The 16,384-nt window shown below is 48.2% G+C and overlaps 1 protein-coding gene across 1 annotated transcript; it reads left to right on the top strand.

The window, feature by feature from the left end:
• Positions 1-2,601: 2,601 nt before the first annotated feature.
• LOC100603066 (metallothionein-2) lies at positions 2,602-3,912 on the top strand. The gene is made up of 3 exons (XM_030796792.1): positions 2,602-3,086; positions 3,407-3,472; positions 3,678-3,912. The coding sequence occupies exons 1-3, from the start codon at positions 3,059-3,061 to the stop codon at positions 3,767-3,769; spliced, it is 186 nt and encodes a 61-aa protein (XP_030652652.1). The 5' UTR covers positions 2,602-3,058; the 3' UTR covers positions 3,770-3,912.
• Positions 3,913-16,384: the final 12,472 nt, after the last annotated feature.

The raw sequence follows: 16,384 nt of genomic DNA, 5'->3' as shown, positions 1-16,384 counted from the left end.
TGCCAGTTAGGACTCTATCTGGAATAATTTAAGCAAAAAAGGAAATGATTGGCTCATAATGGCTTCAGGCATGGCTGGATCCAGGTGTTCCAAGATATTGTCAGGCTCCATTTCCTTTGTGATTATTTTATTTTTGGGCTCTTCTCACAGAGCCAAAAAGCTTTAGAAACTCACTCAGCTTCACATCCTCTCAGGTTCAAGTCCAGATGGAAAGACTATCTGCCATTCTCCCAGCATTCCCAGCAAAAGTATCACTGATTCTCTTTGGTCTGTGGCTGTGTGGCCCAATCAGAGCCAATTACTGTGACTAGGTAGGTGGAATGGCCTAGGAGCTCACAGATGGGACATACTCCATCAAAACCATATGGACTGGGAATAAGGAGGGGTGGTTCTTCAAAGGAAAACCAAGGATATCATCACAGGGGAAGGACGAGTGGATGGCTGGGCAGCAGACCTATATATATATCCACCCCTGCAGCTAAAAGGAGAATGAAAAACATAACCTCTCTCATTCTACATGGCATACCTCTCTTAATGCAGCCCAGGGTCACATCATCACCTCACATTGATGACTCACAACAGATATTCAGGGGAATGTTTTTCCTCATCCAATGTCGCTTGGTTTCACTCCCTCATCCTCTGCCAAGTCAGGGATGCAAACGTGCACGTGGGTCCTCCCTCTTCACCTCTGTCCCAAGCACAGTAAAGCTTCTGGGGGCATGGAGATGAACAGACTAGGCCTGTGGCCTGCTCCACCTTCCCTGAGTCATTATCCCTCCCTCCCCTCACAGAGTCAAAGTGATTCAAAAGAGACAGCTCAGGCCCACAAGCAGGTTTTACCGCCAACATGGCTGGCACAAACCCAGGGCTAGAACCAATGCTTCAGGGCTAGAACCAATGCTTTTGAGGGCAAAATAAGCCCTTCTGTTTCTTCACAGAGTTGGATTGTTTGCCTTGAGTGGATAGGTGACCATCTGAGTTATTAGCAACCAGGGATTTGGTATATAATACTGTGCATACATAAATAACAACAACAAAATTGGTCCACTGCCCAGAGAGCTCTCAATCCACAGAGCTGCCAGACATCATGAGATTTCAAAAGATCTTGGCTCTAAAATCAGAGGATGTTTCGATATAAATTCTAGTACAACCCAGTCATTTGACGGATGAGTAAACCAGGGATCAGAAGAGTCCAGGCATGTAATTGCCCCAAGGTCACTGAACAAATGAGTGGCCGAGTGACCATTGAAATTTAGTCCATCTGAGAGCTCAGCCCTCCTGCCCTGTGTGGTGTTTTTACTTGAGTGAGCACGCAGGTTCCAGGGTGGTCAAGAGGTGTTTATTTTCATTTTGTAGTCGGCCTTCATACAAGTTGGGGGCTGAGAAGGGAAGAACAGTCCAGGCCATTACCCCATGAATTCATTTGACAAATATTTATTAAGCATCTACTGCAAACTTGGCCCTGTGCTGGAAGCTGAAGACACAATTCCAGAGGCAGACAATGACTGCCCTTGGCATTTCCAGTGGTCAGGGGTTGGTGAGGAGGGGCAGAGACACCAATCCAAGAGTCCCCGCAGTTTATACATACCACAGGCACGGAAAGCACCAGGAGGGGAAAGAACAGGATGTTTACCAGCACCTTCCACAGGCAGCCAAGGTCATGGGGGTCAGGACAGGGTCCCCAGAGGAAGTGACGATTCGGCTGAGCTAGAAAGACATTTCCACAGGAACTTACAGTAAGGGCTGCAAGGACAGCCTGTCCTCCTCCGCCCACCACCTCACTAAACTTCCACTGCGGCAATCAGCATTCCCTAAGCCTGCCAGGAAGCTTCCAGTAACTGCTTCCTGACTCCTAGCATGACACAGTTCGGGCATTCCGAGATTGATGATCTAAGACCCTTACACAGCGCCAGACACGTGCAGGCAGGGAGGCAGGATGTGCCTCTCCAGACAGGAATGTGGACGCCACCTGGGCTCTTCCCCTCAGCCTCCACAGGCGAAGAATATTCTTGTGGGGTTTTTCCCTTCCAAATGTCTCAGGGCAATTCCAGTGTTCCCGCCAGTTCCTCCCTCCCAGGCTAGAACACAAATCCTTCACCCTCTCTGCCCGGCAAACACCTTCTGACCCTCAGGCCCAAGGCAATGGCCCACCTCCTCCCAGGCTGGATGGAGTCTCCTCTTCTCTGTTCCCCCAGCCCCTGAGCTTCCTGAGGACCAAGTTTGTGGCTTCATGTCCTTATTCTTCCTCCTTGGTGTCTCTATGTTAGGGGACCGTCAGCATCTGCTGGGGCCTGGTCGCATTCACCCTGCTCTGCCACTCACTAGCTGTGTGACCCTGGACGAGTTAACTTCTCTGGACCTGCAGTTTCTCCTCTCTACAACGAGAATACTGGAGAGTCCTTATTTTATGGGTTGTTACAGAATTAAGTGACATCTCACACACAACACACTTCCTACAGTCCCTGTTGCACGCTAAAGTACTCAACATGCAACGGATACGTCATCAGTAACCACCCCACGGGTTTACTGTGATGCTGCACAATTAAGCCTTGGCTGCTACGGAGTTGTAACCTGTCTGCACTTCCAACCGGTTTTCCATGCAAGCAGCATTCCCAAGTCCCGCTTTCACCCGCGCGCTAACGGCTCAGGTTCGCGTACAGGACAGGAGGGAGGGGAGCTGTGCACACGGCGGAGGCGCACGGCGTGGGCACCGGGCATCCGGTACACTGTGTCCTCCCGCTGCACCCAGCCCCTTCCGCGCCGAGGCGTTCCCTGGGCCCAAGTGGGCCGGCTTCAGGGAACTGACCGCCCACGGCCCGTGTGCAGAGCCGGGTGCGCCCGGCCCAGTGCGCGCGGCCGGGTGTTTCGCCTGGAGCCACGAGTGACTCAGCGCGGGGCGTGTGCAGGCAGCGCCCGGCCGGGGCGGGGCTTTTGCACTCGTCCCGGCTCTTTCTAGCTATAAACACTGCTTGCAGACCTCCACTCCACCACGCCTCCTCCAAGTCCCAGAGAGCCCGCGTGCAACCTGTCCCGACTCTAGCCGCCTCTTCAGCTCGTCATGGATCCCAACTGCTCCTGCGCCGCCGGTAAGAGGCTGGGGATGCCCAGTGTAGACTGTAGCGCTAGAGAAGCAATTTCTGACTCCTCTTTCTTTCTCTGATCACTCAATTTCAGGACAGGAGTTGCTCCTTCCCAAAGAGTTTTGGGGTATCTTTCTCTCCATTCTAGGTTATTCGGAGTCCCCCTCACCTTTTTTTTTTTGTACCGTTAAGGAGATCTGAGTTAATGGCTTGCTCAAGTTCCCAGGAATCGGTTGTGGACAGAGGAACTCGGCCCCGGGCTCTTAGTATGCCGTCCCGCGTTCAGGTATCCAGGGACCGTTCTCACCTGTCTTTTCTCCTTGCAGGTGACTGTTGCACCTGCGCCGGCTCCTGCAAATGCAAAGAGTGCAAATGCACCTCCTGCAAGAAAAGTAAGTGGGATCCTCTCTTTCCTCTACCCTCTCACTGTCCTCCAGCCTGTCCCCTCTCCACCATCCTCAGGGGAATTAAAGCAGTCTGGGGATGCCTCATTGCGCGGAAATTGTTGCCTCCTCAGTGATCCTTATCAGGGAGAGCAGGAATCCTTATTCCCGGTGTCCTTAGTACTCATCTCTGCCGCCTCCTCTCTGCCCCCAGGCTGCTGCTCCTGCTGCCCTGTGGGCTGTGCCAAGTGTGCCCAGGGCTGCATCTGCAAAGGGGCGTCGGACAAGTGCAGCTGCTGCGCCTGATGCTGGGACAGCCCTGCTCCCAGATGTAAATAACGCGACCTCTACAAACCTGGATTTTTTATGTACAACCCTGACCCTGACCGTTTGCTATATTCCTTTTTCTATGAAATAATGTGAATGATAATAAAACAGCTTTGACTTGATTCTGCCTCTGGTTTCCTTTATATGCCTTAAAAATAAGGGACTGGGGTGAGGGATTGAACTGGGAGGGCAGAGACCTGGGCTGTGGATGGAAATGTGAGCCGTTAAGAAAGAGCGCATTCTGGCAAGCCAGGCTACTGCACTGAGCTTCATCTTCTGTAAAACTGAATGGTGTTGTGCCAGATCATATGGGGGCAGGAGGGACACATACATGATCCCTTTCAGTTTCACGTCAAATGTGGCACAGAAACTTCTCCATTCCTCACTTTTACTTTTGATTTCCCTACCCAACTCCAGTTCTTCATGGGATTTTAGACTTGAAAGTGACTACAGAGGGTGAAACCCAACTCCCCAGTGGCTGGAATCTGACATCCGGTTTCCCAGACTCCCTGTGGTGAATGACCAGTTTTGTTTTGTTTTGTTTTCCATTAGTCACAGACCTAAACTCTGGTAAAATAAGGAGTTAATAAGAAAATGAAAGTTTAAAAGACACAAAATACAAAGACCATTTTTTAGATTCAACAGGAACTTTTCAATAAATATATGAAGAACAAATTAACATAGGAAAAATTAAAGAATTACCAACACTAAACATTTGTCCAAGGGTGTGCATTGCATCCTGGAAACAGTTCTCAGACTGGCCCCAGTGTGTGGCTGGCACACCCTGAGCAGCACTGATCCAGACATCCCCACAAGGAACCGTCAGGCTTGTGCTGCCCAGTGTCACTGACAGGACACTCACTCGCAGACCCCTGAGAGCTCCCCGTTTTGCCTTGGTTCTGAATCTTTTTAAGTTCCTCCCAAGGTCAGGCTGAATTTACTCCTCTCAAATTTCAGCCGTTGGCTACTTAAACCAGCAAAGTGGCTGGGGATGTGGAGGGAAATGGCCAGCATGTTCCCAGCAAGATGCAGTGTGTGTGATCATGGGTTGCAGAAGAAGTTCTTCCTGTCCGCCCATGCAGGGGTGATGGCATTCAGCAGTTTGGAGGGTGTGGTGACGCTCATTAGAAAGGAGCGAAGCTCTGAGTGACTTGTAATTAAAGCCAACGGTTAGTCCCCCTGGCTATGCGGAGGGAATGTTATTTGATGTTCAGTCAAAGAGGACGATGAGTGCCTTGGCTCAGGAATCAAATGTGGCACAGAAACTTCTCCATTTGCCTGAAGGTGCTCCTTATAGAGTTTTAGAAGGCAGCCTGCGCCAAGGGCATGGGTTTTCACGTCAGGCAGTCCTAGTTCACAGCCCACTTTACTACTTACTGGCTGTGTGGCCTGGGCAAGTCACTCAACCTCTCTGAGCCTACATTTCCTCATCTGTAGAAAAAAGATGGTATCCCTATTTATGGATTAAATGAGATCTTGCCCTGGCTCCTGGCTAGGGTTTAATGACCATTAGGATCACTCTGTTTACAGGGACTTTGTTGGAGACAGAATCTCTCTTGATGAGCTCTTGGGGAAAAATGGGTCTGAGAAGAATTACCCTGGGTCAGAGGCTGGGGAGTGGAATGAAGCTTTCCTGGCTGTGTACCAGGGGGAGGGTGGATGACTTCCTGCACAAAGCCCTCTGGGATTAAGATGCTGCCACAGCATTTGAACAAACGTAAGAACCATTCTAATTTTTCCTATCATTTGAATACCCCATGAGCCAGTGAAAGAGTGAATATGCAGGGATGAAACGGATTCTGTCATCTTCCAGATGTCATTTTCCCTTCCAAATGTCTCAGGGCGATTCCAGTATTCCCAATATTTCCTCCCTCCCAGGCTAGAACACAAATCCTTCCCCCTCCCTATCTGGCAGACACCTTCTGACCCTCAGGCCCAAGGCAATGGCCCACCTCCTCCCAGGCTGGATGGGGTCTCCTCCTCTCTGCTCCCCCAGCCCCTGAGTTTCCTGAGGACCAAGCTTGTGCCTTCTTGTCCTTATTCTTCCTCCTTGGTGTCTCTATGTTAGAGGGCCATCAGCATCTGCTGGGGCCTGGTTGCATTCACCCTGCTCTGCCACTCACTAGCTGTGTGACCCTGGACAAGTTAACTTCTCTGGATCTGCAACCTGCCCAAGGTCACACAGCTTAGAAGTCAGAGGCTGGAACCTTCAGTACAGCTGGCCTCTCATCTTGGCTACAGCTGGCAGAACATGATGTCAGTGGGCTCTAAGCCCTGCCTCTCAGAGTTCAGAGCTGGGTCAGCCCTTGGTCAGTTAGTCCAGTTGTGTCCCTGGCTTGAGAGGTGGCATACTGAAGCCAAGAGAGGTCACAGAGCTATGCAGAGGGCATGACTGCCAGCTCAGTGCTCTTTCTACTGCTGCCTCACTGCCAGATTTTCAGTGTCCTTGTTTTTCACAGAACATGGTGACATATGGTGGTGACTGAGGGCATTATGATGCAGTCAGCATGCATGGGTGCAAAACCTATCTGTGTCACTTATACCTGAGTGACACAACCTCTCTGTGGCTCAGTCTCCTCCACTGTAAGACAGGCTGAATAAAAGGGTCTGGCTGGTGACAGCAAATGACTTAATACATGCAAAGAACTTAGAATGGCACCTGTCATGTATCAAGCAGACTATAATATTAGCTATGATTTTATTTTATTTTGTTTTATTCTATTCTATTCTATTTTATTTTTTGAGACAAAGTCTCACCCTGTCACCCTGGCTGGAGTGCAGTGGGGTGATCTCAGCTCACTGCAACCTGCACCTCCTGGGCTCAGGTGATCCTCCCATCTCAGCCTCCTGAGTAGCTGGGACTACAGGCACATGCCACCCTGCCTGGCTAATTTTTATATTTTTAGTAGCAATGGGGTTTCACCATGTTGGCCAGGCTGGTCTTGAACTCCTGGGCTCAAGTGATCCACCCGCTTCTGGCTCCCGAGTGCTGGGATTACAGACATGAGCCACCATGCCCAGCCTAGCTATAATTTTACTGTCTTTATTCATAGCATAGAGACATTTTTCTACCTCTAGACCAATAAGCCAGGGCTGCTGTTCCTAGCCATGTGAGCTCTACATTCCTCACCAACTACCTGAGCGTGTTAACTGTGGTCCAGAGAGTCTTCAGTCTTCCCATGAAATTGTGATCAGCACTGGATATAGAAAACCATGAGCAGGACAGTCCATGCCTTTGTGGCACATACAAACAGATGCCTGCCATATCTGCTACCATCTACACCACAATTTTACTTAACAATTCTCCTTTAAATGATTCATATTTTCCAAGATATATTTGTATTACTCACAGTTTTCCCCAAGACACAGAACCAATAAAATGTCCCTAGATAGATAGTGATAAAAAGAAAGCTTTATGAAATTAGCTGATGTGATTGTGGGGACGGCTGGTCTAAAATATGCAAGGCTGGCTGGCAGCATGGGAATTCTGTCAGAAGTTGATGTTACAGTCTTTCATCTGAAGGCAGTCTACAGGTAGAATTCCTTTCTCTTCCAGGGACCTCAGTCTTTCCTCTTAAGGCCTTCAACTGATTGGATGAGGCCCACACACATTATGATGAGTAATCTGCTTTACTCAAAATGTATTGATTTATTTTATTTTATTTTTTGAGACAGAGTCTAGCTCTGTCACCCAGGCTGGAGTGCAGTGGTGCAACCTCAGCTCACTGCAACCTCTGCCTCCTGGGTTCAAGCAATTCTCCTGCCTCAACCTCCCAAGTAGCTGGGATTACAGGCATGCACCACCACACTAATTTTTGTATTTTTCAAAGAGCAGCTAATTTTTGTATTTTATTTAACAGATTAAGCAGCTAAATTTTGTATTTTTAATAGAGAAAGGGTTTCACCATGTTATCTAACTCCTGGCCTCAAGTGATCCACCCACCTCAGCCTCCCAAAGTGCTGGGATTACAGGCATGAGCTACCATGCCCAGCCAAAACCTACTAATTTAAATGGTAATCAGGTCTAAAAAATACTTACACAGCAACATCTATATTAATGTTTGACCAAGCAACTGGGTATGATAACCTAGCCAAGCTGACCCATAAACCTAACCATTGCAGTCCACCACTTGTTAATTTGGCATACATAAACATCTCCTTAAACTATACTTAATGTTAAAACAAGGTCATATCTCCACCTAATGTGAAACAACTGTCCTGTGTATGCCTGAAATGACACAAACTCTCTCCCCAAAAGTGACTGCAAAATCCTTGAGGAATGTTCCTTGACATCCTATAACTTAAATACTATGATATAAAGTTAGCAATACTTAAATTTTGTGATGTAAAGTTAATACGTCCTCTGTTATATGACAACGGGATAAGAGATGGAAGAAAACAAAAATATTTGCCACACATGCATACACACACACACACACACACATTTATAACAACATAATGAAGAAATACCAATAACAATGACATTCCTCATTTCCGTACCTGTAACTGGTCACATGGTCATAGCTGCTATTTATAACTTCCTTCTTTTATGACCTGTTATTCTATTTGCTTTCAGTAAACACCTCAGCCAATGGTGGCTCTTTACTTGGTGGGGTGACCTAAACCTTCATTTTGGAAGGGTCTGGGCCATGCATTCCTGTCCCAATTGGGTTGTTAAAGTTTTCCATTGGCTTCAATCACAGGACATGGTAGTAATAAGAGACACCCTAAGGGATCTCTTGTATTCCAGACATCCTCCTCCTTACCTTGATTGCAGAGATTGTGATTACCAAGAGGTAGCCACAATCACCCTAGCCAGAATAGTGACTCCTTTCTTTGCCTGTCTTTTTTGTTGTTGTTGTTGTTTCTTTTCTTTTCTTTTCTTTTCTTTTTTTTCTTTTCTTTTCTTTTTTCTTTTCTTTCTTTTCTTTTCTTTTCTTTTCTTTTTTCTTCTTCCTTCCTTCCTTCCTTCTTCCTTTTTTTTGGGATGGAGTTTCGCTTTTGTTCCCTAGGCTGGAGTGCAATGGCACGATCTCAGCTCACCGCAACTTCCACCTCCTGGGTTCAAGCAATTCTCCTGACTTGCCTCCTGAGTCGCTGGGATTACAGGCATGAACCACCACACCCAGCTAATTTTGTATTTTTAGTAGAGATGGGGTTTCTCCATGTTGGTCAGGCTGGCCTCAAGCTCCTGACCTCAGGTAATCCACCCGCCTTGGCCTCCCAAAGTGCTGGGATTACAGGTGTGAGCCACAGTGCTGGCTTCTTTGCCTGTTGATCCAGAAGTCTGAGGACTCAGTGTGGCCTGGTGGGAGTCATAACTTCCAGTTTGATGGAATCATTGTGTCTCCCAAGGAAGCATTCCTCCTTTTGGAACTAATACCTTGGGACCAGTAAAGCATAAAGTCATAGGGACAGGAAACAGATATTTTGATTCTACAGATGAGTAAGATTTTTGTAGGCTGACTCCTCTATTTGCTCGTACGACCACCATGATCAACTAGCTAACACCACAGGTCTCTGTGACTCATACTATTCTTTTTATTTGAGATGGGGTCTCGCTCTGTCATCCAGGCTGGAGAGTAGTGTCACCAACATGGCTCACTGCAGCCTCAACCTCCAAGGCTCAAGCGATCCTCCCATCTCAGCCCCCAAAGTAGCTACAACTACAGGCAGGCACCAACACATCCAGCTGATTTTCATATTTTTGGAGGGTTAGAGACAGGATTTCGCCATGTTTGCCAGGCTGGTCTCAAACTCCTGAGCTCAAGTGATCCACCTGCCTCAGCCTCCCAAAGTGCTAGGATTATAGGCGTGAGCCACTGCACCTGGCCTGCAAGTCATACTATTCTGCTTTGACTGTGCCATCCATGACAATAACCAGGCCCATGCTGCCTTTGGCAATTAAGTGCTGTCCCTTGGTGCCTGCCACACTGGGACCAAATTGTCGCCATTGCCTATAGGATTCCTAATTCAGTGGCAGCAGTTTCCACCGAATTTCTACCTGCAGAAAAGAGTGACCACAGAGCTCTTCCAGGATGCTAGGGCGCCCCTCACAAATTTATTTCTCACAGATGTGGTGAAAGTGGTGTCCTCTGGACACTCCCAGTTTGAATGGGCAGTTAACACTTGATAAATCCCCTCTGACATCTGTTTTACTCAAAGACTACTGATTTAAATGTTAATCACATCTTAGAAAATGACTTTGCCACAATATCTAGGCTGGTGTTTGACCAAGGAACTGGGCACTTTGCCTAGCCAAGTTGACACATAAAATTAATCATCACATATATTTAAATGAAATCAAAGTTTTTACCAATGCTAAAATCAAGAATCAGTCTTACTTACAGACATAGATTACTCTAATGTGTATTTTGTATATATGTACATATTTAATAAATTTCCCATCTCCATCACTTTTCAAGCTGTCCAGGGTTGAGATTGACACTTCTCCCTGATTAAAAAATTTCTTTTTTTTTCTTTTCTTTTGAGACAGAGTCTCTCTCTGTCACCCAGGCTAGAGTGCAGTGGCGAGATCTCGGCTCACAGCAAGCTCCCCCTCCTGGGTTCACGCCATTCTCCTGTCTCAGCCTCCCAAGTAGCTGGGACTACAGGCGCCAGCCACCATGCCTGGCTAATTTTTTGTATGTTTTTTTAGTAGAGATGGGGTTTCACCATGTTAGCCAGGATGGTCTTGATCTCCTGACCTCATGATCTGCCTGCCTCGGCCTCCCAAAGTGCTGGGATTACAGACGTGAGCCACTGAGCCTGGCTCCTGATTTAAAAATTTCAAGCAGACCAGCTCGGGGGCTCACGCCTGTAATAGCAGCACTTTGGAAGACCAAGGCAAGTGGATCACTTGAGCCCAGGAGTTCGAGACCAGCCTGACTGAGCAACATGACGAAATCTTGTCTCAAAAAAAAAAGGCAAAAAATTAGCCAGGCATGATGGCCTGCACCTGTAGTTCCAGCTACTTGGGCAGCTGAGGTGGGAGGATAGATTGAGCCCAGGAGACTGAGGCTGCAGTGAGCCATGATCTCATCACTGAACTCCAGCCTGGATGACAGAGTGAGACCCTGTTTCAAAATAATGATAATAATAATAATTGTAAGCAGCACAGTGATGTTGAAGACATATCTTGGCCAAAAGAAATGTTTTCTTTCCTCCTCTTGGGAAGCTGGCTGGATTCAGGTAGAGTGGTACCATTTCATAGAACCATAACCTTGGGCAAGTTACTTACGCTCTTTGTGCCTTAGTTTTTCCATTGGAAAAAAGGTGTTTAGAATAGTATTTCCCTTTTATTATTCTTGAGAGGGTTCAAAAAACTAAAATGATTAAACGGACTCATGCAGATTGTTGCGTAATAGGAAAATTGCAAGGTAAATAATCACTTCGTGCTTTCTTATTTAACGTAGGTTCTGCATCCTCCGGGTCTGGAGTCACCTAAGCAGATCCCGCCCTTGGGGGCACTCCACATTTTCAGGACTACTCTCCTGGAGTTGGGTGGGCAAGCTAGGCTTTGGAGGAGCCCCTGCAGAATTTTATGTAAAGGAGGCCCCAGACAAATGTGCCCATACAACCTCTCAGGCATGGGGAATGGAAGGGAGGGCTCGCCTCCACCCTGTTGCTGAGTTCAAGAGAGAGTGGCAGAAGGACCATGGTGGGGATACTGACAGGCAATGCTGGAGGGCAGGAGGGCAGAAAGTAAGGGTCACATCCATGACTGTTCTCTGCACGCAACTCCCTCGCCGCGCTCGCCAGCTCAGGCCTATCCGGGGACGAAGCTGGGGTTGCACACCGGCTCCGGGAAAGGCGAAATACCGCAGATGGGGTGGTGGGGGTGGGAATATTGCGACCACCAGAGGCTGGGTTCCTGGAACGCTCGGGGACGGGGATGGCCAGCAACCACAAGGAAATGGGGAAAATGGGGAAGTTGCGGGGGCAGGACGGCAGGGACGCCGCGGACGACCGGGCGCACAGGCCTGAGCGAGCGAGAGAGCGAGCGAGCGAGCGGGTGCCAAACAAGAGACCCGCGGTGCACACCTTGCGCCCGGCCCGCCTGCTGCTCACAGTCCCTCCACGTACGCACAAGAGGCCCAGACGCAGCGGGGCGGGTGCAAGCACGAGCGGGGCCTCTGCGTCCGGTCCCATCTCCGTCTGCAAAAGCAGCAGCTGGCTCCAGGCTCCAACGCGCCTTCCTGCCTCTTCGCCTCTCCCGTCCTTTCTTGGCTCGAAATGGACCCCAACTGCTCCTGCGCCACCGGTTAAGGGAAGCACGGCTCTGCGCCTGGGAATGCCCAATTCCCAGCCACAGTACAGTGTCCCTGCTTTTGAGGAGGTCGCATTTTGAGCTCTGAGCAGAAGGGAACCCTTTACTTCGTCCAGTACTTTCTTCTTGGAATAGCTCCTGAGAGCATTGCCTTCCTCACTGTGCCTCTGTGTCAGAGTTGAGTGTTCTGAGGCTCAAGGCTGTCGCGTTCCACATCACCTGGTTGATCAGGGGGCTGCTGGCCAAACCCCAATGCTCTGTCTAGGCTCTGAGCAAGCAGGGTGGGTGGGAGGCAGGGAACACTGTCTTTGAGATTCAGGACAGGAGGTTTTGGCCCCCAATCCCGGTCTTCCTGGGTTGTGTGTGCATCTGGGACCTTCCTGGTGGGATGAAACAGGAGGGTGCTTGCCCTTCCCAGCATGAGTGGAGAGGACATGGGGCATGTCTTTCTCTGCTCTAAGTGGGAAAGGAGCTCTGAGGGCTGGCCCTGCACAGAGGATGGCGCACTGGAGACTCATTGACCCACTGCTGTACCTTCTGCATCTCACTCACTGCTCACTGCCTTTATCTCTCCCTTGCAGGGGGCTCCTGCTCCTGTGCCAGCTCCCTCAAGTGCAAAGAGTGCAAATGCACCTCCTGCAAGAAGAATGTGTGTGGGGCCATCTCCACACATCTCCACATCTGGGGCTGTGGCTAAGGTTGGGAGGGAACTCAAGGCTGGCCTCGAGTGCATGCTTCTGGGGAACACCTTTCTTTGCCCCTGTTGGCCACGTCATTCCCTCTCCAGGCTTTCTGCTCTGAGCTCGAATGTGGCAGGGCAGCCTTTTTCTATTGAGACACAAACTCCAAAGGTACCACCTGTGGTCTCAGAACAGAGCTGTACCAACCTAAAAAATCATCCTCCGGGTCTGGAGTGTGAGCTCGAGCCAGGCTTGCTGTTGGGCCAGGGAAGTGCCTGACTGAGTCTGCTCTGACCTCTCACTCTCCCTTTTCCCTCAGGCTGCTGCTCTTGCTGCCCCATGGGCTGTGCCAAGTGTGCCCAGGGCTGCGTCTGCAAAGGGACGTCAGAGAAGTGCAGCTGCTGTGCCTGATGTCGGGACAGCCCTGCTCCCAGATGTAAACAGAGCAACCTGTACAAACCTGGATTTTTTTTTCATACAACCCTGAGCCATTTGCTACATTCCTTTTTCTATTAAATATGTAAACAATAATAAAACAGTTTTGACTTGATTCTGACTCTCTTTTCCTTTGTGTGGCTTCGAATTAATGGACCAGGTTTAGGGATTGAACCAGGAGTTTAGAGACCCAGGCTCTGGATGGACATGTGAGTCGCTAACAATCTGAGCGCCTCCTGACAAGCCAGGTTACCTCACTGAGCTTCATCTTCTATAAAAGGGAATTGCACTGTGCCAGATCATAATGGGCGGACATCCAGGATCACCTCTGGTCATATCAAATGTGGCACAGAAACTTCTCCATCTTTCGTTTTTATTTTCTGATTTCCCTGCCCAATTTCAATTTCCTCATCAGATTTTAGGCTTCAAAGAGATGACGGGGTGGAATCCAATTCCTCAGCTGCTTGATTCCCACACTGGGCTTCTCAAACTCCATGGTGAAGGAACTTTTTACTACCTATGCATCCCAGACATAAACCTTTTTTTTTTTAATTTTGGCATGTAAAACACTGATTTCAGAAAATACATTTTTAAAACTTTGTTATTTATACAAAAAGAGATAGATTTCTCAGAAGGCAGATAGCAAAAGGCCATTGTGGACCAGAGCCTGATGAAACTAGCAATTTTAGCCTGGCATAGTCCCAGCTACTTGGGAGGCTGAGATGAGAAGATTAGTTGAGCCTGGGAGGCGGAGGTTGCAGTGAGCCAAGATCGTGCCACTGCATTTCAGTCTGGGTGACAGAGTGAGGCCCTATCTCCAAAAATAAAAAGTAAAATAAAATAAAAATAAGCTAACAATGTTTCAAAATCTGGTTACAAAGAAGAAAAGGGAAGCCATCTCAAGGCTGGGATGTTGTTACCTGCTCCCCCAACCCCCGACCCCTGACACCAAGTGACACTGAGGCTGGGGAAGGCTGCATGGCCTGAGCCTTGGTGCTCCAGATGGACACTTGCTTCAAAATCTTGGCTTTGGCAAAAACATGGCAAGTTGATGAGTAAACTGTCCTGCTGAGAGGTGTGGTGGAGGATACGTCCTCTTAGGTGGGAAGATAAAAATAATTATGTCAATTATGGAGAAAATGAAATCAAACACAAAATACAAAACACAATTTTTCAGATTTAACAGGAAAGACTTCAATAAATGCATAAAGAAGTAATAGAAAAATTGGCCAGGCACGGTGTCTCATGCCTGTAATCCCAGCACTTTGAAAGGCTGAGGCAGGTGGATCACCTGAGGTTAGGACTTTGAGATCAGCCTGGACAACACGGTGAAACTCCGTTTCTACTAAAAATACAAAAATTAGCCAGGCGTGATGGCAGGCACCTGTAATCCCAGCTACTCAGGAGGCTGGGGCAGGAGAATCGCTTAAACCCGGGAGGTGGAGGTTGCAGTGAGCCGAGACTGTTCCACTGCACTCCAGCCTGGGCGACAGAACAAGACTCCATCTCAAAAAAAAAAAAAAATTAGTAACAGAAAAATTGAAGATTTACAAACTCTGCACATATGTTCATGAATGATGTACACTGCAGACTAGAAATGGTGGGCTGGTCCCACTGTGTGAATCAGACACTTTCATCCGCATTGGCCATGACAACCTCACAAGGATACCATCAGCTGGGCTGAGGGCAGTGGCTCAACCCTGTAATCCCAGCACTTTGGGAAGGTGAGGCCAGCAGATTGCTTGACCTCAGGAGTTCGAGACCTGCTGGGGCAACACAGCGAAACCTGTCTCTACAACAAATGCAAAATTTAATTGGGCTTGGTGATGTGTGCCTGTACCCCCAGCTACTCGGGTGGGGGGTGAGGGGGGTGGGGGGGGGTGAGTAAGGTGGGAGGATCGCTTGAGCCCAGGAGGTGAATGTTGCGGTGAGCAGAGATCTTGCCAGTGCACTCCAGCCTGGTTAATAGAGCAAGACTCTGTCTGAAAGAAAAAAGAAGGAAAGAAGAAAGAGAAAGAAAGAAAAAAGAAAGAAAGACAGAAAGAAAGAAAGAAAGAAAGAGAGAGAGAGGAAGGAAGGAAGGAAGGAAGGAAGGAAGGAAGAAAGGAAGGAAAAGAGAGAGAAAGAGAAAGGAAAGGAAAGGAAAGGAAAGGAAAGGAAAGGAAAGGAAAGGATTAGCTTTAGCCTGCCCAGCGTCATAGGACACTTGCTGACACCTGGGAGTTCCCTGTTGTGACTTGGCTCTGAATCTTTGAAAGTTCTGCCCAAGCTCAAGCTGAATTTTCCTTCAAATTTCAGCCCCTGACTATGTCAATCGAAGTGACTGGGGCTATGGAGGGAAGAGTCGAGCATTTTCCCAGCAAGATGCAGTGTGTGTAATCATGGGTTGCAGATGTTCCTGTTTGCCCATGCGGGAGTGATAGCAGATCCTGCAGTTTAGGGAGTGTGGGGGTGCTCATTAGGAAAGAGTGAGGCCCTAGCTGACTGACTTGTAATTAAAGCCAATGATTAGTCCCCCCTGGCTATGTGGAGGGAATCCTATTTGATGGTCAATCAAAGAGGAAGATGAGTCTCTTGGCCTAGAGGTCAAGGCCACACTTACTCACTGTTTCCCTGTGAAGAGATTTCAGAAGGCAGCCTGAGCCTAGGGCATGGGTTTTGGTGTCAGGCAGTCCTAGTTCACAGCCTACTTCATCACTGAAAAAAAAAAAAAAAAAAAAAGTGAGAGTCTCATCTCTGAAAGAGAAAAAAAGCAACTTTGGAACTGGGTAACAGGCAAGAGTTGGAACAGTTTGGAGGGCTCAGAAGAAGACAGAAAAATGTGGGAAAGTTTGGAACTTCCTAGAGACTTGTTGAATGGCTTTGCCCAAAATGCTGATAGCGATACGGACAATAAAGTCCAGGCTGAGGTGGTCTTATATGGAAATGAGGAACTTGTTGGGAACTGGAGCAAAGGTGACTTTTGTTATGCTTTAGCAAAGACACTGGTGGCATTTTACCTTTGCCCTAGAGATATGTGGAACTTTGAACTTGAGAGAGATGATTTAGGGTATCTGGTGGAAGAAATTTCTAAGCAGCAAAACATTCAAGAGGTGACTTGGGTGCTATTAAAGGTATTCAGAATTATAAGGGGAACAGAGCATAAAAGCTTGGAAACTTTGCAGCCTGACAATGCAATAGAAAAAAAAAATCCCATTTTCTGAGGAGAAA

This window comes from Nomascus leucogenys, chromosome 2 (genome assembly GCF_006542625.1).
Source record: "Nomascus leucogenys isolate Asia chromosome 2, Asia_NLE_v1, whole genome shotgun sequence".
NCBI lineage: Eukaryota > Metazoa > Chordata > Mammalia > Primates > Hylobatidae > Nomascus > Nomascus leucogenys.
Note: the sequence above shows the minus strand (reverse complement) of the source record. Positions and strands in the feature narration are given on the sequence as shown.